Source organism: Oncorhynchus tshawytscha, linkage group LG10 (assembly GCF_018296145.1).
Source record: "Oncorhynchus tshawytscha isolate Ot180627B linkage group LG10, Otsh_v2.0, whole genome shotgun sequence".
Classification (NCBI taxonomy): domain Eukaryota; kingdom Metazoa; phylum Chordata; class Actinopteri; order Salmoniformes; family Salmonidae; genus Oncorhynchus; species Oncorhynchus tshawytscha.
This window is the reverse complement of record NC_056438.1, coordinates 35410537-35437880: the sequence shown is the minus strand read 5'-3', so window position 1 is coordinate 35437880 and position 27344 is coordinate 35410537. Positions and strand designations below refer to the sequence as shown.

Genomic DNA, 27344 nt, shown 5'->3' with positions numbered 1-27344 from the left:
TAATGCGGTCTACATTTGATTGTGAGGAATTCTAAATCAGGTGAACAGAAGGATTTGAGTTCCTGTATGTTTCTTTCATCACACCATGTCACGTTGTCATGCACCATGTCATGCTGGCATATCATGCTCAAGAAAAGCACCTCCAGAATAACAAGGGCAGTAACTAGAGGGGATTGCATTGTCCCTTTTCAACAGAGTAAAATGGGCCAATCGGCCTTCTCTGACACAAGTACATTTTCCAACATTTGCTTACAGACAGATTATTCCACTGTATCATAATTCCAGTGGGTGATACGTTTACATACACTAAGTTGACTGTGCCTTTAAACAGCTTGGAAAATTCCAGAAAATGATGTCATTTAGAAGCTTCTGATAGGCTAATTGACATCATTTGAGTCAATTGGAGGTGTACCTGTGGATGTATTTCAAGGCCTACCTTCAAACTCTGTGCCTCTATGCTTGACATCATGGGAAAATCAAAAGAAATCAGGCAAGACCTCAGAAAAAAACGGTAGACCTCCACAAGTCTGGTTCATCCTTGGGAGCAATTTCCAAATGCCTGAAGGTACCACGTTCATCTGTACAAACAATAGTATGCAAGTATAAACACCATGGGAGATGCGATGTGGCAGCATCATGTTGCATCATGTTGTGTGGGTGCTTTGCTGCAGGAGAGGCTGGTGCACCTCACAAAAAAGATGGCATCATGAGGCGGGAAAATAACATGAAATATTGAAGCAACATCTCAAGACATCAGTTAAAGTTAAAGCTTGGTCGCAAATGGGTCTTCCAAATGGACAATGACCCCAAGCAGACTTCCAAAGTTGTAGCAAAATGTCTTAAGGACAGCAAAGTCAAGGTATTGGAGTGGCCGTCACAAAGCCCTGACCTCAATCCTATCGAAAAATTATGGGCAGAACTGAAAAAGTGTGTGCGAGCAAGGAGGCCTACAAACCTGACTCAGTTACACCAGCTCTGTCAGGAGGAATGGGACAAAATTCACCCAGAAGCTTATGGAAGGCTACCCGAAACGCTTGACCCAAGTTAAACCATTTAAAGGCAATGCTACCAAATACTAATTGAGTGTATGTAAACTTCTGACACACTGGGAATGTGATGAAAGTAATAAATGCTGGAAAAAAATCATTCTCTCTCCTATTTTTCTGATATTTCACATTATGAACATAAAGTGGTGATCCTAACTGACCTATGGCAGGGAATTTTTACTTGGATTAAATGTCAAGAATTGTGAAAAAATTAGTTCAAATGTATTTGGCTAAGGTGAATGTAAACTTCCGACTTCAACTGTATGTTTCAATGTCTTTTAGCCGGGTAAAAACGGATTGTCTTTTCTTTTTATCCACTAAGCCTTTACAATTATATCTAGCTAAACTTATTTCACCACTTAGCATAATGATATACAAGTTTAAATTCTATTTATTGCAATATGTGCAAATGTACCATTAAAAAGTACCATGCTGATTGAATGTCCATATAGCTGTACCATGATATTTGCATTGCGACTGAGTCAACCTCCAATTGTCCTACTATATTACACCCACTAAATCCTCCCCCCATCCCAAGTTGGGTTGTCGTTCCAGTGACTGACAGACCACCTCTGTAGACATGGATCCTAAGTCCTTTGAGAGATTGGAACCCATCCTTTGAAAAGAACACATAGTGAAACATACAGAACAGAACATTAACTCTTTAGCCCCTGTTGTACAGCTGTGGTCAAAAGTTTTGAGAAGAAAGAAAAGTTTTGCTGCTTCAGTGTCTTTAGATATTTTTGTCAGATGTTACTATGGAATACTGAAGTATAATTACAAGCATTTCATAAGCGTCAAAGGCTTTTATTGACAATTGCACGAAGATGATGCAAAGAGTCAATATTTGCAGTGTTGACCCTTCTTTTTCAAGACCTCTAAAAATCCGCCCTGGCATGCTGTCAATTAACTTCTGGGTCACATCCTGACAGATGGCAGCCCATTCTTGCATAATCCATACTTGGAGTTTGTCAGAATTTGTGGGTTTTTGTTTGGCTACCCACCTATTGAGGATTGACCACAAGTTCTCAATGGGATTAATAAGGTCTGAGGAGTTTCCTGGCCATGGACCCAAAATATCGATGTTTTGTTCCCCGAGCCACTTAGTTATCACTTTTGCCTTATGGAAAGTTGCTTCATCATGCTGGAAAAGGCATTGTTCGTCACCAAACTGTTCCTGGATGGTTGGGAGAAGTTGCTCTCCGTGGATGTGTTGGTACCATTCTTTATTCATGGCTGTGTTCTCAGGCAAAATTGTGAGTGAGCCCACTCCCTTGGCTGAGAAGCAACCCCACACATGAATGGTCTCAGGATGCTTTACTGTTGGTATGACAAAGGACTGGTGGTAGCGCTCACCTTGACTTCTCCAGACAAGCTTTTTTCAGGATGACCCAAACAATCGGAAGCGAATACATTAGAGAAAATGACTTTACCCCCGTGCTCAGCAGTCCAATCCCTGTACTTTTTGCAGAATATCATTCTGACCCTGATGTTTTTCCTGGAGAGAAGTGGCTTCTTTGCTACTCTTCTTGACACCAGGCTATTCTCCAAGTCTTCGCTTCACTGTGCGTGCAGATGCACTCACACTTGCCTGCTGCCATTCCTGAGCAAGCTCTGTAAAGGTGAAGCCCTGATCCCGCAGCTGAATCAACGGTCCTGGCGCTTGCTGGACTTTCTTGGGTACCCTGAAGCCTTCTTCACAACAATTGAACCACTCCCCTTGAAGTTCTTGATGATCTGATAAATGGTTGCTTTAGGTGCAATCTTACTGACAGCAATATCCTTGCCTGTGAATCCCTTTTTGTGCAAACCAATGATGATGGCACGTGTTTCCTTGCAGGTAACCATGATTGACAGAGGGATGATTCCAAGCACCACCTTCCTTTTGAAGCTTCCATTCTGTTATTCAACTCAATCAGCATGACAGAGTGATCTCCAGCCTTGTCCTTGTAAACACTCACACCTGTGTTAACGAGAGAATCACTGACATGATGTCAGTTGGTCCTTTTGTGGCAGGGCTGAAATGCAGTGGAAATGTTTTTTGGGGGATTCAGTTCATTTGCATGGCAAATAGGGACTTTGCAATTAATTGCAATTCATCTGATCACTCTTCATAACATTCTGGAGTATATGCAAATTGCCATCATACAAACTGAGGCAGCAGACTTTGTGAAAATAATATTTGTGTCATTCTCAAAACTTTTGAACACGACAGTATTATATGTAGTTGTAAAAATATATACAATACCATTCAAAAGTTTGGTCACACCCATATTCATTCAAGTGTTTGTCTTTATTGTTACTAGTTTCTACATTGTTGAATAATAGTGAACACATCACAACTATGAACACATCATGTAGTAACCAAAAAAGGGTTAAATAATTCAAAATATATGTTATATTTTCAACCCTTTGCCCTAATACAGCTTTGCACACTCTTGAAATTCTCTCTACCAGCTTCACGAGGTAGTCACCTAGAATGCATTTCAATTAACAGGTGTGCCTTGTTAAAAGTTAATTTGTGGAATTTAATGCTAAACACTTAACGCATTTGTGTTGTGACAAGGTAGGGGCGATATACAGAAGATAGCCCTATTTGATAAAAAAGCTTAAATAAGCAAAGAGTAATGGCAGTCCATCATTACTTTAAGACATGAAGGTCAGTCAGTGCACAACATTTCAAGAACTTTGAAAGTTTCTCCAAGTGTATTCGCAAAAACCATCAAGCGCTATGATGAGGACCACTACAGGAAAGTAAGACCTCTGCTGCAAAGGTTAAGTTCATTAGAGTTACCTGCCTCACAAATTGCAGCCCAAATTAATGCTTCAAATAGTTCAAGTAACAGACACATCCCAACATCAACTGTTCAGAGGAGACTGTCTGAATCAGGCCTTCATGGTTGATTTGCTGCAAAGAAACCACTACTAGAGGACACCAATAATAAGAAGAGAGTTGCTTGGGCTAAGAAACACAAGCAATGCACATTAGACCAGTGGAAATCTGTCCTTTGGTCTGATGAGTCCAAATTTAAGATTTTTGGTTCCAACCGCCGTGTCTTCGTGAGACGCAGAATCGGTGAACAGATGATCTCCGCATGTGTGGTTCCCCCTGAGGGGCATGGGGGAGGAGGTGTGATGGTGTGGGGATGCTTTGCTGGTGACACTGTGGGTGATTTATTTAGAATTCAAGGCACACTTAACCAGCATGGCTTCCACAGCATTCTGCAGTGATACGCCATCCCATCTGGCTTGCGCTTAGTGGGACTATCATTTGTTTTTCATCAGGACAATGACCGAACACACCTCCATGTTGTGTAAGGGCTATTTGACCAATAAGGAGAGTGATGGAGTGCTGCATCAGATGGTTTGGGATGAGTTGGACCGCAGAGTGAAGGATAAGCAGCCGACAAGTGCTCAGCATATGTGGGATCTCCTTCAAGACTGTTGGAAAAGCATTTCAGGTGAAGCTGGTTGAGAGAATGCCAAGAGTAGGCAAAGGGTAGCTACTTCAAAGGATCTTAAATATATTTTGATTTGTTTAACTGTTTTTTGGTTCCTACATGATTCCATATGTGTTATTTCATCATTTTGATGTCTTCACTATATTATTCTACAATGTAGAAAATAGTAAAAAATAAAGAAAACCCTTGAATGAGCAGGTGTGTCCAAACTTTTGACTGGTAGTGTATTTACATTTTAAAAATTGTGCATGTGTTAATTCTTTCCACAATTGACAAATAATATCCAGAATAATGTAGGCTCTTCCTACGAAGGATTTTTTACCTATAACAAGGACTGGAAGTACAAAATAAAAAAATTTGGCAAGCAATTACAATTCATTTTACACTGCACCTTGTGATTCCATTCTAGCCTAACATCATTACCCCATAGCAACAGATGTGTGATGCATACACGCACACACCCCACCCTTCCAACACAAATACCTCTACCCCTCTCTCCCCTTCCACCGATAGACCGACTATCAACACCCTACACACTCATTCATACATACACACACACACACACAACCACTATCTCAGATGTTTAACAGTTGTTCAATCCCCAAGCCCAACTCAAGAGAATACTTGATGTGTGAATGTGTATATAGTTGTAACTGTTTGAGAAGGCATGCCAAATTGAGCAGGAATGGAAAGAATTGATTAACCAATGTCTAGTCGTAGCTGATGGAGCTCGGGTACCCCCTTCCCCCCAACACGCACACACGCGCTGTTCCCCTGTTGTGACTCTTCTTCCCAAGCATCTCTGTTCAGTCAGACCATTTGATTATTCTGTGCCGCCAGTGCCACAATAATTGACCCCCTCTCTGATTGTCCAAGTGTGGCCCCCTCCCCATGGATTACTGCAGCCAATTCTGCCAGCACTGCCACTACCTGGGTGGGGGTTCTCCACCGGTATTCCCACTGGCTAGGTATGAGGTCGTCAAGGTTGTCATTAGTAGCTTTTAGAAAATGTTTGTATATTGTGCTCTCCCTTTGTTGGACCAACCCTGCCAGGCAGGCTCAGACTCAGACTGTTTGTGTGTCTGCTTGTGTGTTTGTGAGTCTGCTTGGCCATTACAACTGCCCTCTTTCAGTTTGTCCTCTGTGATAAAAAAGCATTTGCCACAATATCATTCCAACAGTCTCTCTCTTTCTCCTTCTCGCTGTCCTTACTTTGGGTCAGTTCTGCACGTTTTGGCTGCATAATGAAGAGGATATGACAACAATGATTTAGATTTATTTAGGCTGCAGGGGGAGATCAAATGTTTTTCGTTAGATTAAAGAAACAGGAGTACACTTCTGAGAATCCGTAGGCGAGTGAGTAAACTCCCTCTGCAATCCGTTCTTCTTGCTAAAGTGCAATCATTGGAAAATCAAATGTATGACCTACGATTAAGATTATCATACCAATGGGACATCCAAAACTGTAACATCTTATGTTTCACTGAGACGTGGCTGAACGACGATGCACTGGCAGAACAGAGATGCTACCTCTGGTAAGTCGAGGGGTGGGGGTGTGTCGATTTGTCAACAACAGCTGGTGCACAATGTCTAATATTAAAGAAGTCTCGAGGTAATGCTCGCCTGAGGTAGAGTACCTTATGACAAGCTGTAGACCACAGTGGCTACCAAAGGAGTTCTCTTCTATATTATTTGTAGCCCTCTATTTACCACCACAGAACGAAGCTGGCACGAAGACTGCTCTCAACCAATGTCACGCCCTGACCTCAAGAGAGCCTGTTTATTTCTCTATTTGGTTAGGTCAGGGTGTGATTTGGGTGGGCATTCTAGTTTTCTATTTCTTTGTTGGCTGGGTATGGTTCCCAATCAGAGGCCGCTGTCTATTGTTGTCTCTGATTGGGAATCATACTTAGGCAGCCTGTTTTCCACCTGAGTTTGTGGGATCTTGTTTTTGTTCAGTTACTGTGTAGCCTGCAGAATGTTACGTTAGTTTATCTTTTGTTGTTTTTTGGTGTTGATCTAAAATAAAGAAAGATGTACACTTTCCACGCTATGCTTTGGTCTCATTCGGACGTAACAGAAGATCCCACCACCAAGTGACCAAGCAGCGTGCCCAGGAGTGGAGGACATCATGGACCTGAGAGGAGGTAATGGTAGGGGACAAGACCCTGCCATGGAAGCAGCGAGAGAGGAACGGCGATGAGATCAGGAATCTTGGACACGAAGCAAGCACGAGAGGCAGCCCCCCAATTTTATTTGGGTGGGGGCACACGGAGTGGTTGGTGTAGCTGAGGGTTGAACCAGAGCCAGTCAGGGAGTCGAGTGAGGAGCTCGACGCAAGATTCCGGAGAGAGGTCCTGGCGTTGAGAGCACTGCAGAGCGGGCGAGCTGAGGAGCATGACACCAGTCCATTGTCATGTGCACCGGTTTCACGCATCTGGCCTCGGGTGTGTCGCCGTTCAGGCACCATGTTATGCGGTTTCACGCACTGTGTCTCCAGTGCGCCTTCACAGCCCAGTGCGTCCTGTGCCAGCGCCCCGCACTTGCCGGGATAAAGTGAGCATCCAGCCAGGACGGGTTGTGCCAGCTCTACGCTCCAGACCTCCAGTGTGCCTCCACAGTCCAGTACATCCTGTGCCTCCTCCCCGCACTCATCCTGAGGTGCGTGTCATCAGCCCGGTGCCACCTGTACCGGTCCCTGCATCAGGCCTCCAGTGCGCCTCCACAGTCCAGAGCTTCCGGCGACAGTTCCCCGTCCAGAGGTTCCGGCGACAGTTCCCAGTCCAGACTTCTGGCTAAAGTTCCCAGTCCAGAGCATCTGGCGACAGTTCCCAGTCCGGAGCTTCCGGCGATGGTCCACAGTCCGGAACCTCCTGAGGCGGTCCACAGTCGGGAACCTCCTGAGGCGGTCCACAGTCTGGAACCTCCTGAGGTGGTCCAGAGTCCGGAACCTCCGGAACCACCACCTCAGTCATCGGATTCATCAATAAGTGCATCGACAACGTTGTCCCCACAGTGACTGTACGCACATATCCCAATCAGAAGCCATGGATTAAAGGCAACGTCTACATCGAGCTAAAGGCTAGAGCTGCTGCTTTCAAGGAGCGGGAGACTAATCCGGACGCTTATAACAAATCCTGCTATGCCCTCAGACGAACCATCAAACAAGCAAAGTGTCAATTCAGGATTAAGATTGAATCGTACTACACCGGCACTGACGCTCGACGGATGTGGCAGGGCTTGAAAACTATTACGGATTACAAATGGAAACCCAGATGCGAGCTGCCCAGTGACGCGAGCCTACCAGACAAGCTAAATGCATTTTATGCTCGCTTCGAGGCAAGCAACACTGAAGCATGCACAAGATCACCAGCTGTTCTGGATGACTGTAGGATAATGCTCTCGGTAGCCGATGTGAACAAAACCTTTAAACCGGTCAACATTCATAAAGCTACTGGGCCAGACAGATTACCAGGACATGTACTCAAAGCATAAGTGGACCAACTGTCAAGTGTCTTCACTGACATTTTCAACCTCTCCCTGACCGAGTCTGTAATATCTATATGTTTCAAGCAGACCACCATAGTCCCTGTGCCCAAGGAAGCGAAGGGAACTTGCCTAAATGATTACCGCCCCGTGGCACTCACATCGGTAGCCATGAAGTATTTTGAATGGCTCACATCAACAGCATCCTGCCAGACATCCTAGACCAACTCCAATTTGCATACCGCCCCAACAGATCCACAGATGACACAATCTCAATCGCACTCCACACTGCCCTTTCTCACCTGGACAAAAGGAACACCTATGTGAGAATGCTGTTCATTGACTACAGCTCAGAGTTCAACACTATAGTGCCCAGGAAGCTCATTACCAAGCTAAGGACTCTGGGACTAAACACCTCCCTCTGCAAATGGATCCTTGAGTTCCTGACGGTCCACCCCCCAGGTGGTAAGACTAGGCAACAACACGTCTGCCACACTGATCCTTAACACTGGGGCCCCTCAGGGGTGCAGACTTAGTCCCCTCCTGTATTCCCTGTTCACCCACGACTGCGTGGCCAAACTCGACACCAACACCATCATTAAGTTTGCTGACGACACAACAGAGGGAGGCCTTATCGCCTACAATGATGAGACGGCCTATAGGGAGGAGGTCAGAGAACTGGCAGTGTGGTGCCAGGAGAACAATCTCTTCCTCAATGTGAGCAAGAGAAAGGAGCTGATTGTAGACTGCAGGAAAAGGCGGGCCGAACAGGCCCCCATTAACATCGACGGGGCTGCAGTGGAGCAGTGTCGAGGGTTTCAAGTTCCTTGGTATCCACATCACGCAAACATACCAAGACAGTCATGAAGAGGGCACAACAGTCTCCCCCTCAGGAGACTGAAAAGATTTGGCATGGGTCCCCAAATCCTCAAAAGGTCATACAGCTGCACCATTGAGAGCATCCTGACCGGTTGCATCACCCCCTGGTATGGCAACTGCTCGGCATCTGACCGAAGGCGCTACAGAGGGTAGTGCATACGGCCTAGTACATCACTGGGGCCAAGCTTCCTGCCATCCAGGACCTATACAATAGGCGGTGTCAGAGAAAAGCCCATAAAATTGTCAGAGACTCCAGTCACCTAAGTTATAGACTGTTTTCTCTGCTACTGCACGGCAAGCGGCATAGCCTCGTTATTGTTATTGTGTTAATTTTATTATTACTTTTTATTTTAGTCTACTTAGTAAATATTTTTTTAACTCTTCTTGGGTTAAGGGCTTGTAAAGTAAGCATTTCACGGTAGTCTATACTTGTTGTATTCGGAGCGTGTGACAAATAAAGTTTGATTTGAATTTAATCTAGCCAGAGAGTTTCACTGCAAGGTTGCTAACGCTGTGGGTTCAAATCCGTTCTCGATCAACAAATGTCTGGCTACCATACAAGGTCGGTCAGTTCAGTCTTACAATGGCAGGGATGTAAAATAATTGTGTTCAGTATGTAAGAAATGGGAGAAAACTGTCAGAAACAGAGTGAAATGAGGTGGTACTATTTGAACTTGTCTGCTTTCATTTTATGTTGCAAAATGTTTTGCTAGCAAGAGTAGGCTTTTTAGGGCTTTCATTTTTGGCAAACTCAATAGAAAAGTATCCTGAAGGGATAATCAGGTGAAGAGAGAGTGGGAGTTGCCATGTTATCAAACTTTGGGTTTTCATGCACATACAATTATGCATAACTTACCACCCTGTTAATACTGTTATGTGTTGTGTTTCTCGTTGCTTTTCAAGTCTGTGCTATCACTCTCTTGGGAACCAGAAGGAGAAAGTTTAAATGGGAGGAGTCGACAACTCCAGCAGACACGTTATTATCAGTGTTCTATGAGAACCGGAAATAAGTGTGTGCATGGTTTGCCTGTAGAACAGAGGCCATAAGTCTCCTCACTGTGAATGTTAATTATGTTGTATTTTTTGTTAATGTTTTATTGTCATTGTTCATCCATTTCTAAGTAATTTCCAAGTTTATGTAATGTCGAACAGTATGATATCAAATGTTCAAAGAGGATGGACTGATGGGTTCAGATTTCTAAAGTGTGAATATTATTAATCATTAGGGGTTCCCTAGTCTAGGGTCTACACCATAAGTTAATGGGTATCTGTAGGAGGAATGTATATGATCAGTGCAATTAAGTTTGTAATGTACTGAGTGTAGGGGAAATAATCACGTGGCAGCACTGATAAGGGGAGAGAGCCATGGATTAGTGATGAAGGGGGTCGAAGTCAGGTCAGGTCACATTAAGGGAGAAGGAACAGTTTATTTCCCGTATCACTTAATTTCCTGCCTGTATCACTTAATTTCCAGCCTAGCAACAAAGATGCAATGTTTAGCGAGAAGGAGGTGACTCCACCCCAAATTGGGGTATATATACCACCACTGGTAGAGCCATGTCTTTGTTTGTTTAGCTGTTCGATCCTTTGGGATGAATAAACTTGGTTTAAGCTTTTACAATGTTCACTGAGTTCTTACTCTGATATTTAGAATCTAACAAGTAGATACGAAATGGGAGAAAACATTCCGAAACAGAGTGAAACAAGAGGTACTTTTTAATTGCAAAATGTTTTGCTGTGGTGTGAACATGTCCTAATGAACACGACTCTAAACGCCTTGCTTTAATTGAGCAAATAACACAAAATTAGATGTATCAGTTGCCATCTATATAATTTTGTGGATGACACATTGGCTGTGTTCCAGGCCGCCTAAATCTCATAACCTCTCAAAGTGTTTAACATGACAGTAAAAGCATCAATATGATTGTAATTAACACGAGGTTGAGACAGAGAGCTGGTTTCAAGAGCAGGGCGCAGCAGGTGTTTATTGCAAAGAACCACAGGAGGAGGCAGGTCGCTGGGTCCAGGGGCATGCAGAAGGTCATACACAGGGGTCCAAAAGGGCAACGGTACAGGCAGGGAAAAGGCTAGTAACGCAGTCCAGGAGATCAGGTAATAGGTAGATAACAGGAAATCCGCTAAAGTACAGGCAGGGAATAGGCAAAAGGCATCATTAGTGAGGCATGCAAAAACTATCGTACACGGGAGGAGTAACTCACGGGAAACCCAGAGCTCTGAAAGCCGTGTGTCACAAAACAAACCTCACAGTGACTGGGTGCAAAGAACTGAACTAAATATTGTGTGATAATGACATACAGGTGTGTGAACAGGTGATTGGGATTTGGGGAGTGAGCTGCGTTCAGGGGATCTACGTGTTAGAGAGTGTGAGTTGGAAGCAGATTTTACAATGATTTTGAAATCTGATGCCCAAATCATAGATTTTTTTTGTACCTTTATTTAACTAGGCAAGTCAGTTAAGAACAAATTCTTATTTTCAACAACGGCCTAGGATCAGTGGGTTAACTGCCAGTTCAGGGGCAGAACGACAGATTTGTATCTTGTCAGCTCGGGGATTTGTGTTATTCATGGAGATGTTCTCATATCATTTGCATGAACTTGCAACCTTTCGACTGCTAGTCCAACGCTCTAACCACTAGGCTACCCTGCCGCCCCAGCTACTCTGCTGCCCGTCCTGTATGATTAATATGTGCAGTTTGACTGCCTAGCAGTCGGTCTGGAATGCGGCCAATATCATAAATAGTTTTCCTGTAAGCATACAGGACATGTGTTTGTAGTGCAAAATTCCAGTGCAAATATCCAATGTTTATCTCCCTCATGCAAATGATATCAAAACATCTCCATGAATAACACATTTGCGAAATGAACACATTTCACTGCTGTAGTGTTAGCTACATGTCTCCACAGTGCTGATTGCAGCTCGACTCGGAAATAGATTATGTGCATCTGTCAGTGACTCATGCACATCTGCTGTTAATTTACAGAGGTGAAGCGGGAGAGAGTGCAAGAGAGGGAGAGAGAGAGAGCACTTAATTACTGTAAATCACACACACACACCATACATACACACACTTCTCAGTAAGGCAGCCAGCCACAGGAATCTTGCCTCACTCTCCAGGTACAGTAACCCAGTTGGTATATGATGCTGCCCAAAGGGAATAAATAAAAAGAGGTGATATTTTAGCTGAGCTCTACCAACTCTGACAATGGCAATAAAGTATGTTGTCATAGAGATACAACTCCCCACTCTATTCAATGTCTTGAGGGCATAGACTGGAACGAGGTATAGAGAGACAAAAACTGAGTGTTAGCCTTTGGATCAAACTTCTGTTCTTGCAAATTGGCCTGCTTTGGTACAACTTATCTCTAACTTCCTAATAAAGTTTGGACTTAGTGAGACAAACACCTCATCAAATATCCAAATCATGAGGATATCCAAAGTAATAATTGCTAACTCTGGCTAACACAATGGACACAAGGCTTCTTCAGAGATCAGCCATGTCTCCCACCCAGAGAAACATAGGAGAAGACACCTCAATCTTCCCTGCCAAGACACATTTAAGGGACCTGCGATGCCTCTGACCATGATCTATAGACTTTAAAGTCTCTATTTCAACAAACCTAACGCAATGATTAATATTAGCGCTGGCATTACACTCTTGGAAAAAAAGGCGCTATCTACGACCTTAAAGGATACTTTAGCTGTCCCCATAGGAGAATCCTTTGAAGAACCATTTTTGGATACAGGTAGAACTCTTTTGGGTTCCATGTAGAACCTTTTCTACAGAGGGTTCTACATGGAACCCAAAAGGGTTCTAGCTGGAACCAAAAAGGGTTATCCTATGGGTACAGCCGAAGAACCCTTTTGGAACCCTTTCTTCTAAGAGTGTAGGGGTATGTTTTCAGGGATTGTCTAAAATATTTTTGCTATTTTCACAACTGGAATTATGGGCGTAAAAGCAGGAGGTGGCGCGAAAGAGCTCGATTTTTATGAATAAACAAGTTGTGGGAGTGTCTAGGCTCGGCCCCTCAGTGCCCAATCAGAATGTGCTCCATGGCTAAATATATGGCTGCTTCACGTCGTGTATTTACAGTCTTTTATGTATTGCATTGTCATTAACTCCAATTAGAATGTTGAATACGTTATTGCCTAGTTTGTTAAATAGCCTGCCCCATATTTACTAAATATGTTGAATATATTTGCAGTTCACATTGTTCTAATTGCATTGTTTTAACATGGAAATACATTGTTAAACATAGGCTACAGCATTCACACTGATTTAGCGGCTAGGCCTACTTTAAATTGCAATCTGGACATGGACATGCCAAACAGTCAATAAACAAGATTCAATTCACTAGGCTATTGATAAGGCCTAAAATTACAGTGTATAATTCTACCCAAATTCGTATAAAAATGCAACAACTTGTTTTAAATAGGCTATGTCTAAATGCAGTTACAGGCCCAATAAATTATCCCTGTGAGTGTATAATACAGACAGATAGGAAGGAAATCGCTCAGGGATTTCACAATGGTGACTTTAAAACAGTTAGTTTAATTGCTGTTATATAGGGGAAACCTAAGTAGCATTGTAGTTACTCCACAATATGGAGAGTGGTACTCAGTAACCTATTGTATTGGTTGGTCACCAAACATAACAAAAAGTTCCCGACAGTTGGAAAAGCATTCCAGGTGAAGCTAGTTGAGAGAATGCCAAGAGTGTGCAAAGCTGTCATCAAGACTCTCAAATATAAAACCTATTTTGATTTGTTTAACACTTATTTGGTCACTACATGATTCCCTATGTGTTATTTCATAGTTTTGATGTCTTCACTATTATTTTACAATGTAGAAAAAAGTACGAATAAAGAAAAACCCTTGAATGAGTTCTAAAACCTTTGACCGGTAGTGAACATGACCAGCATTGCCCATCCCCCACCAAAATGAGTTGACCCCCAAAAGTTGCTGTTCAGCACGTAGGCTTGTTTTGGTGGAAAACACATTCGAGCAAGCAAGGGATGGCCTTATTCTGCTGGACAGACACTTGTAAGTAGCAACATTGGATATGGGTATTGATTGTTGGTGTTACTGCTGTAGCTACAATGTGTAGTTATTGCTATAAATGTTAGTTACAAAGTACTTTCAGGTTTCAACTACATTCCATGTCCACTTTCATAAGTGATATAAACAACAAAGTAAATCACTAATGAACATGTTAATTTTTGCCTGTTGAATACCACTTTGATGCGTCTTTTATATTGTGTAGACCTGTGCTGGATTTATGGATTTTTTTGTTCCTTTTTGAATAATTCCTTTTTTAGATTTTACTTCAGGAATGATGTTGAACCCCTACTCGGATGAAACCTCTTTCCTGGATGAAACAATTGATCAGTCAATCTCCCTCCTGGCTGGCTGAGCTAGTGCTGTATAGCCTATATTTTTCAGCCAATGCAAACACACCACTATTTAGGATATGTATTTTATTCAAAAGGTATACTGACTAGCAAATCCTGAACATGTTGCAAAGCAATTGTGGTCCCACAGGGACCCTGTTTATTGTGTATGTAGACTACCTAGTGCTTTTTTTCATATTTTTCTATCTAGACATAACTACAAGACATTTACACAACTGTATTTATTTCTCCTTTCAGGAAAGATGAGCTCTGTGATGCGACCTATCTCCTGGATGACAAAGAAGAGAAGTACTACTATTCACATCAGCTGTGTCCCTGACACATCAACAGGGCTGCAGTGGAACGAGTCGAGCGCTTCATGTTCCTCAGTGTCCAAATCACGAAGGAGTTATGGTAGTCCACACACAGGAAGAATGAAGAAGGCGTGACAGTGCCTCTTCCCCTTCAGGAGGTTGAAAAGGTTTAGCGTTGAGGGCCCTCAAACCATCAAAAGGTTCTACAGCTGTACCATTGACAGCTTCTTGACCGGATGTAACACGGCTTGGTATGACATGGCGCTAAAGAGGGTGGTGCAGACAGCCCAGTACATCAATGGGTCCGAACTCCCTGCCATCCAGGACCTCTATATCAGGCGGTGTGAAAGGAAGGCCCAGAAAATCGTTAAAGACTCCAGCCACCCAAGCCATAGACTGTTCTCTCTGCATCTTCATGTCAAGTAGTACCGGTGCATCAAAACTGTCAAGCAGGCTCCTGAACAGCTTCTATCCCCAAGTCATAAGACAGCTAAATAGCTGACAAAATGGCTATATGGACTAATTGAGTTCATAGTCTGCATAGTCATTTGTACTCTCTCTATGCACACTCACTGCCCTCCAACACACACACAAACACAATTCATATTTTGCTCACACACACATAATATGCACACATTTATACTGACTCTACACACACACACACCCACTCACATACAATCATCATATATGCCTTATGACTAACGTGACATGGTGTGATGACAGAAACATACAGGAACTCAAATCCTTCTGTTCACCTGATTTAGAATTCCTCACAATCAAATGTAGACCGCATTATCTACCAAGAGAATTCTCTTCGATTATAATCACAGCCGTATATATCCCCCCCCAAGCAGACACATCGATGGCTCTGAACTAACTTTATTTAACTCTCTGCAAACTGGAAACGATTTATCCGGAGGCTGCATTCATTGTAGCTGGGGATTTTAACAAGGCTAATCTGAAAACAAGACTCCCTAAATTTTATCAGCATATCGATTTCGCAACCAGGGGTGGAAAGACCCTGGATCATTGTTACTCTAACTTCCGCGACGCATATAAGGCCCTGCCCCGCCCCCTTTCGGAAAAGCTGACCACGACTCCATTTTGTTGATCCCTGCCTACAGACAGAAACTAAAACAAGAAGCTCCCACGCTGAGGTCTGTCCAACGCTGGTCCGACCAAGCTGACTCCACACTCCAAGACTGCTTCCATCACGTGGACTGGGAGATGTTTCGTATTGCGTCAGACAACAACATTGACGAATACGCTGATTCGGTGTGCGAGTTCATTAGAACGTGCGTTGAAGATGTCGTTCCCATAGCAATGATTAAAACATTCCCTAACCAGAAACCTTGGATTGATGGCAGCATTCGTGTGAAACTGAAGGGGCACGAACCACTGCTTTTAATCAGGGCAAGGTGTCTGGTAACATGACTGAATACAAACAGTGCAGCTATTCCCTCCGCAAGGCTATCAAACAAGCTAAGAGCCAGTACAGAGACAAAGTAGAATCTCAATTCAATGGCTCAGACACAAGAGGCATGTGGCAGGGTCTACAGTCAATCACGGACTACAGGAAGAAACCCAGCCCAGTCACGGACCAGGATGTCTTGCTCCCAGGCAGACTAAATAACTTTTTGCCCGCTTTGAGGACAATACAGTGCCACTGACACGGCCTGCAACGAAAACATGCGGTCTCTCCTTCACTGCAGCCGAAGTGAGTAAGACATTTAAACGTGTTAACCCTCGCAAGGCTGCAGGCCCAGACGGCATCCCCAGCCGCGCCCTCAGAGCATGCGCAGACCAGCTGGCCGGTGTGTTTACGGACATATTCAATCAATCCCTATACCAGTCTGCTGTTCCCACATGCTTCAAGAGGGCCACCATTGTTCCTGTTCCCAAGAAAGCTAAGGTAACTGAGCTAAACGACTACCGCCCGTAGCACTCACATCCGTCATCATGAAGTGCTTTGAGAGACTAGTCAAGGACCATATCACCTCCACCCTACCTGACACCCTTGACCCACTCCAATTTGCTTACCGCCCAAATAGGTCCACAGACGATGCAATCTCAACCACACTGCACACTGCCCTAACCCATCTGGACAAGAGGAATACCTATGTGAGAATGCTGTTCATCGACTACAGCTCGGCATTCAACACCATAGTACCCTCCAAGCTCGTCATCAAGCTCGAGACCCTGGGTCTCGACCCCGCCCTGTGCAACTGGGTTCTGGACTTCCTGACGGGCCGCCCCCAGGTGGTGAGGGTAGGCAACAACATCTCCTCCCCGCTGATCCTCAACACTGGGGCCCCACAAGGGTGCGTTCTGAGCCCTCTCCTGTACTCCCTGTTCACCCATGACTGCGTGGCCATGCACGCCTCCAACTCAATCTTCAAGTTTGCGGACGACACAACAGTGGTAGGCTTGATTACCAACAACGACGAGACGGCCTACAGGGAGGAGGTGAGGGCCCTCGGAGTGTGGTGTCAGGAAAATAACCTCACACTCAACGTCAACAAAACTAAGGAGATGATTGTGGACTTCAGGAAACAGCAGAGGGAACACCCCCATCCACATCGATGGAACAGTAGTGGAGAGGGTAGCAAGTTTTAAGTTCCTCGGCATACACATCACAGACAAACTGAATTGGTCCACTCACACAGACAGCATCGTGAGGAAGGCGCTGCAGCGCCTCTTCAACCTCAGGAGGCTGAAGAAATTCGGATTGTCACCAAAAGCACTCACAAACCTCTACAGATGCACAATCGAGAGCATCCTGGCGGGCTGTATCACCGCCTGGTATGGCAACTGCACCGCCCTCAACCGTAAGGCTCTCCAGAGGGTAGTGAGGTCTGCACAACGCATCACCGGGGGCAAACTACCTGCCCTCCAGGACACCTACACCACCCGATGCTACAGGAAGGCCATAAAGATCATCAAGGACATCAACCACCCGAGCCACTGCCTGTTCACCCCGCTGTCATCCAGAAGGCGAGGTCAGTACAGGTGCATCAAAGCTGGGACCGAGAGACTGAAAAACAGCTTCTATCTCAAGGCCATCAGACTGTTAAACAGCAACCACTAACATTGAGTGGCCACTGCCAACACACTGTCAATGACACTGACTCTACTCCAGCCACTTTAATAATGGGAATTGATGGGAAATGATGTAAATATATCACTAGCCACTTTAAACAATGCTACCTTATATAATGTTGCTTACCCTACATTATTCATCTCATATGCATACGTAGATACTGTACTCTATATCATCGACTGCATCCTTATGTAATACATGTATCACTAGCCACTTTAACTATGCCACTTGGTTTACATACTCATCTCATATGTATATACTGTACTCGATATCATCTACTGTATCTTGCCTATGCTGCTCTGTACCATCACTCATTCATATATCCTTATGTACATATTCCTTATCCCCTTACACTGTGTATAAGACAGTAGTTTTTTTGGAAATGTTAGTTAGATTACTTGTTCGTTATTACTGCATTGTCGGAACTAGAAGCACAAGCATTTCGCTACACTCGCATTAACATCTGCTAACCATGTGTATGTGACAAATAAAATTTGATTTGATTTGATTTGATTTGCTACTCTGTTTATTATATATCATCCTGATGCCTTACCCCTATACATATCTATCTCTATCACTCCAGTATCCTGGCACATTGTATGTGGTAAGGGAACTGACTGACCCTGTATACAGTATGCTTACTTACTTTCTCTTGATTCTCTTGATATTTCTACCTTAAGTTATTTTTAGTATTGTTATTGTTATTGATTACTGCACTGTTGTGTTTAGAGCTTGCAATAAAGGCATTTCACTGTACTTGTGACGCAAAATTAAAACTGAACTTGAAACTTGAAACCTGGTGTTAGGGCTGGAAAATCCCAATGCGCCAGTTTTAACATGACAAAATTTCAAACTAATATGCGTTTGACACTTGCGCCTCCATAGCGCCAGCTGAAAATAGAGCCCTATGTAAGGTGGCATCCGAAGACTGTGTTCCCAAAGGCTACTTTGATATTGGAGCAAAGTCACGATCTCTTTACTCAACATAATTCAAATCAATATGCATATTTGTCTATGGCTGTGTCCGAAATCTGTCTTTCCTACTTACTAAAACTGCATACTGTGTACTTATCAAACTTCCAACTATTTAATATTCACTGTTTGGTAAAAATGTATGCAGTAATAAACAAATATTAACATACTAATCATAAATATTGAGAAAGCGTCATCTAATGTGTAATGGTGATTTGTTCATTTTTGTACAGGACATCCCCTATTCTGATTATTAGCTGTTGTCAAATACACGTGGGTGTGAAAAGACGATTCTCTTCCTCAATAGCAGTGGTGTAGTGGAGGGTATATGCCGTATACCCACTTATTTTTCTGTGGGCATGTAACGGCTGTTGGAAGGAGTGGAGGACCAACGTGCAGCGTGGTACGTGTTCATCTTTATTATTTTGAACTGAACACTGACTAACAAAAATAACAAAGAGAATAAACGAAAACTGAAACAGTTCTGTCGGGTGCAGAAAGACACAAAACAAAAAATATAGAACCCACAACATAGAATGCCCACCCCAACTCACGCCCTGATCAAACCAAAATAGAGACATAAAAGGATCGCTAAGGTCAGGGCGTGACAGTACCCCCCCAAAGACACTGACTCCGGCCGCAAAACCTAGACCTATAGGAGATGGTCTGGGTGGGCATCTATCCGCGGTGGCGGCTCTGGTGCGGGACATGGGCCCGCACCAGAGCGGATTTTCCTATGATTAGGAAAATGCCTTTGGCTTCTAGACAATGAAAGAAAGTTGAAAAGAAAACAATATAACAGGAGAATGCATATGAGTTAGTCTTAATAAAAATAATTGCCTCCACATTTCAAAATTGTAGACCTCCACAAGTCTGGTTCATCCTTGGGAGCAATTTCCAAACGCCTGATGGTACCACGTTCATCTGTACAAACACCATGGGACCACTCAGCCATCAAACCGCTCAGGAAGGAGATTTGTTCTGTCTCCTAGAGATGAACGTACTACCATCAAATCAATCCCAGAACAACAGCAAAGGACCTTGTGAAGATGCTGGAGGAAACAGGTAAAAAAGTATCTATATCCACAGTAAAACGAGTCCTATATTGACATAACCTGAAAGGCCGCTCACCAGGGAAGAAGGCACTGCTCCAAAACCGCCATAAAAAAGCCAGACGACGGTTTGCAACTGCACATGGAGACAAAGTTCGTACGTTTTGGAGAAATGTCCTCTGGTCTGATGAAACAAAAATAGAACTGTTTGGCCATAATGACCATCGTTATGTTTGGAGGAAAAAGGGGGATGCTTGCAAGCTGAAGAACACCATCCCAACTGTGAAGCACATGGGTGGCAGCATCATGTTGCGGGGGTGCTTTGCTGCAGGAGGGACTGGTGCACTTCACAAAATGGATGGCATCACGAGGATAGAAAATTATGTGGATATATTGAAGCAACATCTCAAGACATCAGTTAAAGCTTGGTCACAAATGGGTCTTCCAAATGGACAATGACCCCAAGCATACTTACAAAGTTGTGGCAAAATGGCTTAAGGACATTAAAGTCAAGGTATTGGAGTGGCCATCATAAAGCCCTGACCTCCATCCCATAGAAAATTTGTGGGCAGAACTGAAAAGCGAGTGCGAGCAAGGAGAACTACAAACCTGTCTCAGTTACAACAGCTCTGTCAGGAGGAATGGGCCAAAATTCACCCAACTTATTGTGGAAGGCTAGTGGAAAGCTACCCAAAACGTTTGACCCAGGTCAAACAATTTAAAGGTAATGCTACCAAATACTAATTGAGTGTATGTAAACTTCTGACCCACTGGGAATGTGATGAAAGAAATAAAAGCTGAAATAAATCATTATCTCTACTATTGTTCTGACATTTCACATTCTTAAAATAAAGTGGTGATCCTAACTGACATAAGTAGGGAATTTTTACTAGGATTAAATGTCAGGAATTGTGAAAAACTGAGTTTAAATGTATTTGGCTAAGGTGTATGTAAACTTCCGACTTCGACTGTATATCTCACTGGTCATCCCCAAAGCCACCACCCCCTTTGGCCACCTTTCCTTCCAGCTCTCTGCTGCCAATGACTGGAACGAATTGCAAAAATCGCTGAAGTTGGAGACTTATATCTCCCTCTAACTTTAAGCATCAGCTATCTGAGCAGCTTACCGATCGCTGCAGCTGTACACAGCACATCTGTAAATAGCCCATCGAATCTACCTACCTAATCCCCATATTGTTTTTCAAACTTTTTTGCTCTTTTGCGCACAAGTATTTCTACTTGCACATCATCTGCACATCTATCACTCCAGTGTTCATTTCTTCGCTACTATGGCCTATTTATTGCCTTACCTCCTTGCGCCATTTGCACACACTGTATATAGACTTTTTCTATTGTGTCATTGACTGTACGTTTGTTCCATGTGTAACTCTGTGTTGTTGTTTGTGTTGCACTGCTTTGCTTTATGTTTATCTGCTACTGCCAGGTCGCAGTTGTAAATGATAAATTTTTCTCAACTGGCCTACCTGGTTAAATAAAGGTAAAAAAATAAAAATAAAGAATTCATATACTGTCCCTGCAAAAATGCCCGTTATGTCTACTACGATTTGAGTTTGATTCAATATTCACTCATTGTCTAATTAATCGCAATGTTTAAAATGTTTTGAAAGTCAAATGAAATTGACTGAGGAGTGGTTATAGTAGTACTCTATTCTAATAAAATATGTTAAAAGTTCAATTAAATTTACAAGGAGGGACATTAGAGTACCCTACTCAACTCTACTGATATGTTGAAAGTGAAATGCCATTGACTAAGGAGCAATGTTAGAGTAGATAGTACTGTGCACTCGTAGTAAAAAAGGTTCCAAAGGGCTTCATCAGCTGTCCCTATAGGAGAACCCTTGGGATAACTGCTCAGGGGCAGAAAGACATATTTTTACTATGTCAGCTCGGGATTCGTTATGTTAGAGTAGTTAGAAATCTACTTAAACATGTTGAAAGTAAAATGATTAAGGAGCAATGTTACACTCCTCCAACCCCAATGGGGGTTTGCCACGGTGCAGGTTTAATTGAACTCCAGCCTCAGTAGTACTGAGTCAGATGGAATGATTGGGGAACAGGTGCACTTATTTTGGTGAAGGTCACAGACAAAGTCTGCAGCGGGAGAGCCCGGGCATTGGGAGGAAAGCGTGTGTGCGTGGATCAGCTTCAGCCATCGTTCTGAATCAAGGTGAGGCTCGATCAAACACCACAAGTTCTAGAGCCAGCGATCAACTGCAGTCAACCTCTGTAGCAGCAGAACATCTGCTAAAACTCTCCTTTACAAGTCAAGGAGATGAAGGGTCTGTGCACGTTCTCCCTACTAATTTTCAGACTTCCGGGAGAATTTGGCAACATCTCAGTGAGTCTCCTACTAATTATATTCATTGGGAAATAGTACAGGAAGCTTAAGTATATCTTTTAGGATACAGGATTTACTTCATTTTAAAGATAATTTGGGATTTGTCCTTGTGAAATATTCTTAAATTGTATTTGATGTCACTGTTGAAGAGGCACTACATAACATTTGCCTCTAGGGGTGCTCTTTAGGGGTCTCTTAAATAGACATATTGTCCAGAAATCCCCTCGTTGTATAGAAAGCAAACATTTGATGTACACAATTAGCAACTCCATTGTGTATCCTTAAGGTGTAAACAGTGATTGACAAGAACCCAGATATAATGTAGCAACTGTGCAGACAGAGCAGAGTAAGAACACTTACAGCTCTCCATGGCGAAGATGGTGACGTTATGTATGGCGTTGACTTCTCTGTCCAGGGGCTTGGCAGTGCTGATGACACCGGTGGTGGCGTCTATGTTGAAGAAGCGCTCCAAGTCGGTGTTGCGGTCTATTGAGTACCTGGAGTTAGGTAGACAGGAGAGAGAGCCTATTGAAGAGGCTTCCTATCATGGGCCAGATTCAACAGCACCCGCCGTATAAACGCATTCTATGGACCATCTGTGGGCAATGCATTAATCAGGGATGCATACTGTTCATTTATGCAGGCTGTTATAATAAGGAGCAATCATACATCGAATGATGAAGGCTACAACTGATGCATACCATGTACATAACAAGCAGTTGAACAACCAGCAAATGTATTTGTCGTAGAAACAAAAAATAGAACTGATCAAAAATGTTCAAACAGTAACAGAGCATTACGATTTAGAACTTGCTATGATGAATCCTTGCCACACCCCTACCTGATGGGACTGTTGGTGGAATCGGGGTCATGTGCGGACACCGTCCCGATGGTGGTGCCCACCTTTGCTGCCTCCGATATTAACATCTTGCTGAGCGGCAAGGAGAAGACAGGCGGCTCGTCCACGTTCTCCACGATGAGGCGCACTGTAGCTGTGTCGCTAAATGGGCCAAGGGAGAGGAATCGCAGGTCGATGTTTCTATTGGACACCTCGACACGTAGGGTGTAGCTCGACTTGGTCTCAAAGTCCAGGCCCTACCAATTTGAAAGGGAGAGAGAGTTATTTATTGAAGAAAGTAGGGAAAGGAGGAGGGAGGGTCAGACTTTGGGCATGTCTGAATACCAGTACTTGAGTTCTAAATAGTAGCCTAGTTGGGAATGTGAAAATATAGTTAGTAAAATATTGTATGTAAAATGTTGACAATTTCGACAATTCTTTTGGCTTTTCATCTAGTATGAATTCGCTGCATGCTATTGAGGAAGAGAATCATCTTTTGGGACCTTATGTGTTTGACAACTGCTGATAATCACATAAGGGGATGTGCTGTACCAAAATGAAAAAATTGCTGGAAACAACGCAATTGTGCATTAGATGAAATAATATTTGTATGGATGATGTTGACATTTGTTTCTTACTGCATACGTTTTTATTAAATATTATATTCTAAATCCACTATAATTGAAAATTTCAATAAGCATTTTTCTACGGCTGGCCATGCTTTCCACCTGGCTACCCCTACCCCGGTCAACAGCATTGCACCCCCCACAGCAACTCGCCCAAGCCTTCCCCATTTTTCCTTCTCCCAAATCCAGTCAGCTGATGTTCTGAAAGAGCTGAAAAATCTAGACCCCTACAAATCAGCCGGGCTAGACAATCTGGAGCCTTTCTTTCTAAAATTATCTGCAACCCCTATTATTAGCCTGTTCAACCTCTTTCGTGTCTCTGAGATTTCCAAAGATTGGAAAGCAGCTGCGGTCATCCCCCTCTTCAAAGGGGGGGACACTCTTGACCCAAACTGCTACAGACCTATATCTATCCTACCCTGCCTTTCTGAGGTCTTCGAAAGCCAAGTCAACAAACAGATTACCGACCATTTCGAATCCCACCATATCTTCTCCGCTATGCAATCTGCTTTCAGAGCTGGTCATGGGTGCACATCAGCCACGCTCAAGGTCCTAAACGATATCTTAACCACCATCGATAAGAAACAATACTGCGCAGCCGTATTCATTGACCTGGCCAAGGCTTTCGACTCTGTCAATCACCACATCCTCATCTGCGATAGCCTTGGTTTCTCAAATGATTGCCTCGCCTGGTTCACCAACTATTTCTCTGATAGAGTTCAGTGTGTCATATCGGGTGGGGAGGGCCTGTTGTCCGGGCCTCTGGCAGTCTCTATGGGGGTGCCACAGGGTTCAATTCTTGGACCGACTCTCTTCTCTGTTTTCATCAATGATGTCGCTCTTGCTGCTGGTGAGTCTCTGATCCACCTCTACGCAGACAACACCATTCTGTATACTTCTGGCCCTTCTTTGGACTCTGTGTTAACAACCCTCCAGACGAGCTTCAATGCCATACAACTCTCCTTCCGTGGCCTCCAATTGCTCTTAAATACAAGTAAAACTAAATGCATGCTCCTCAACCGATCGCTGCCTGCACCTGCCCGCCCGTCCAACATCACTACTCTGGACGGTTCGGTCTTAGAATATGTGGACGACTGTAAACTCTCCTTCCAGACTCACATTAAACATCTCCAATCCAAAGTTAAATCTAGAATTGGCTTCCTATTTCGCAACAAAGCCTCCTTCACTCATGTTGCCAAACATACCCTTGTAAAACTGACCATCCTACCGTTCCTCGACGTAATTTACAAAATAGCCTCCTCAATAAATTGGATGCAGTCTATCACAGTGCCATCCATTTTGCCAGCAAAGCCCCAAAGCCCCATATACTACCCACCACTGCGACCTGTACACTCTCGATGGCTGGCCCTCGCTTCAAACTCGTCACCAAACCCACTGGCTCCAGGTAATCTACAAGACCCTGCTTGGTAAAGTTCCCCTTTACCTCAGCTCGCTGGTCACCATAGCAGCACCCACCTGTAGCACGCGCTCCAGCAGGTATATCTCTCTGCTCACCCCCAAAACCAATTCTTACTTTGGCCGCCTCGCCTTCCAGTTCTCTGCTGACAATGACTGGAACGAACTGCAAAAAACTCTGAAACTGGAAACACTTATCCCCCTCACTAGCTTTAAGCACCAACTGTTTTGCACCCCCATTATTTCTATCTCTACGTTGCACATTCTTCCACTGCAAATCTACCATTCCAGTGTTTATTTTTTTAAACTTGCTATATTGCTATAACCCCACCAAGCAAGGGGCACCATGAAGACCAAGGACCTCTCCAAACAGGTCAGGGACAAAGTTGTGGAGAAGTACAGATCAGGGTTGGGTTATAAAAAAATATCCAAAACTTTGAACATCCAACGGAGCACCATTAAATCCATTATTAAAAAATGGAAAGAAAATGGCACCAAAAGAAGCCTCCCAAGAGAGGGCCGCCCACCAAAACTCATTGACCAGGCAAGGAGGGCATTAATCAGAGAGGCAACAAAGAGACCAAAGATAAACATATGGAAGAAGGTACTCTGGTCAGATGAGACTAAAATTGAGCTTTTTTGGCCATCAAAGAAAACGTTATGTCTGGCGCAAACCCAACACCTCCCATCACCCAGAAAACACCATCCCCACAGTGGTGCATGGTGGTGGCAACATCATGCTGTGTGGATGTTTTTCATCGGCAGGGACTGGGAAACTTGTTAGAATTGAAGGAATTGTGGATGGCGCTAAATACAGGGAAATTCTTGAGGGAAACCTGTTTCAGTCCTCCAGAGATTTGAGACTGGGATGGAGGTTCACCTTCCAGCAGGACAATGACCCTAAGCATACTTCTAAAGCAAGACTCGAGTGGTTTAAGGGGAAACATTTAAATGTCTTGGAATGGCTGGGTCAAAGCCCAGACCTCAATCCAATTGAGAATCTGTGGTATGACTTAAAGATTGCTGTAAACCAGCGGAAACCCATCCAACTTGAAGGAGCTGGAGCAGTTTTGTCTTGAAGAATGGGCAAGAATCCCAGTGGCTAGATGTGCAAAGCTTTTAGAGACATACCCCAAGAGACTTGGATCTGTAATTGCTGCAAAAGGTGGCTCTACAAAGTATTGACTTTGGGGGGGTGAATAGTTATGCACGCTCAAGTTCTGTTTTTTCTCTTATTCCTCGTTTGTGTCACAAAAAAATATTTCAAAGTGGTAGGCATGTTGTGTAAGTCAAATGATACAACCCCCCCCCCAAAAAAAAAATGTTCATACCAGGTTGTAAGGCAACAAAATAGGAAATATTCCAATGGGGGTGAATACTTTCGCAAGCCACTGAGGATTGAGAAAAGAGACAAAGGTTTTTTTTAAATATTGAAGGGAGTAAATACAAAAATAAGGAAGAGAGGGAGGGGAGACAGAGATGAATGAGAGGGAAGGAAGGAAGTGAGGAACAATAGGAACAAGAAAAAATAAATAATAATAAAATAAGTCCGCTAAAATCACAATATATGAAGGCCCAGGTTTAATTCATACCCTTTACTATTCAGATCTCATTTTGTCCACACATATACAATTGTTTTCTGAACCTTCTCAATCTCTGAACATTGCTGTCATATTGACTTACAGTACATAACTGTGCCAAGGCAAAATATTGATCTTAAGACAAAGATACAAGACCCTGAAAATGTTTTCTGACGCACACGCGCAACTCCTCATTTATTCATCCTGTCAAAGTTATGAAATTACTGCTTTTTAAGATATCAAATGCAAAGTATTGAGCATACACTCAATGTCTGTAAATAATTCAAATTGTAGAAAAAAGCTAAAGAGATATTTTTTATCTCTATCTCCATATTTTGTCAAGAGTCAAAAGCTTTATGATTAGGTTCAGAGAAACTTAAGAATCATTTAGAATTCAAATTCTTCAAATTCCAAGGGACATCTTACAGACTTTGGCCGTGTATGTATACCCATACTTGTGTTCTAAATCGAAGACGAATTGGATTTGCAAAAATATAATATAGTTTTATAGTATGTCAAATTTCTAAAATGTCATGTGCTTTAAATGCTAGGATGTCATACTCATTTTGGTTTTTCAAAATTCAGTAGAATTCGCTGCAGGCTTTTGAGCAAGAGAATCGTGTTTTCAGACCCTTGTGTGTTTTACAACAGCTTATAATCAGGAAACAACAGAAGTGCGCATTTTGAACGCATTCTCCATATGGATGATCCTAGTATGTTGATATTTGTTGCTTACTGCATACATTTATACTAAACAGTACATTCTAAATGGTATGTAATATAATTAGTAGACAGTATGTAGTTTT

General features: G+C 43.2%; 1 protein-coding gene across 1 annotated transcript in view; it reads right to left on the bottom strand.

The window, feature by feature from the left end:
• Positions 1-27344, bottom strand: part of cdh7a (cadherin 7a) — a 126872-nt gene that overhangs the window by 60104 nt on the left and 39424 nt on the right. Inside the window, exons 6-7 of the mRNA XM_024435064.1 lie at positions 22920-23173; positions 22439-22575 (exon numbers count right to left, since the gene is read on the bottom strand). Of these exons, the coding sequence (XP_024290832.1) occupies positions 22439-22575; positions 22920-23173 (391 nt within the window). The remainder of the gene's footprint in view (positions 1-22438; positions 22576-22919; positions 23174-27344) is intronic.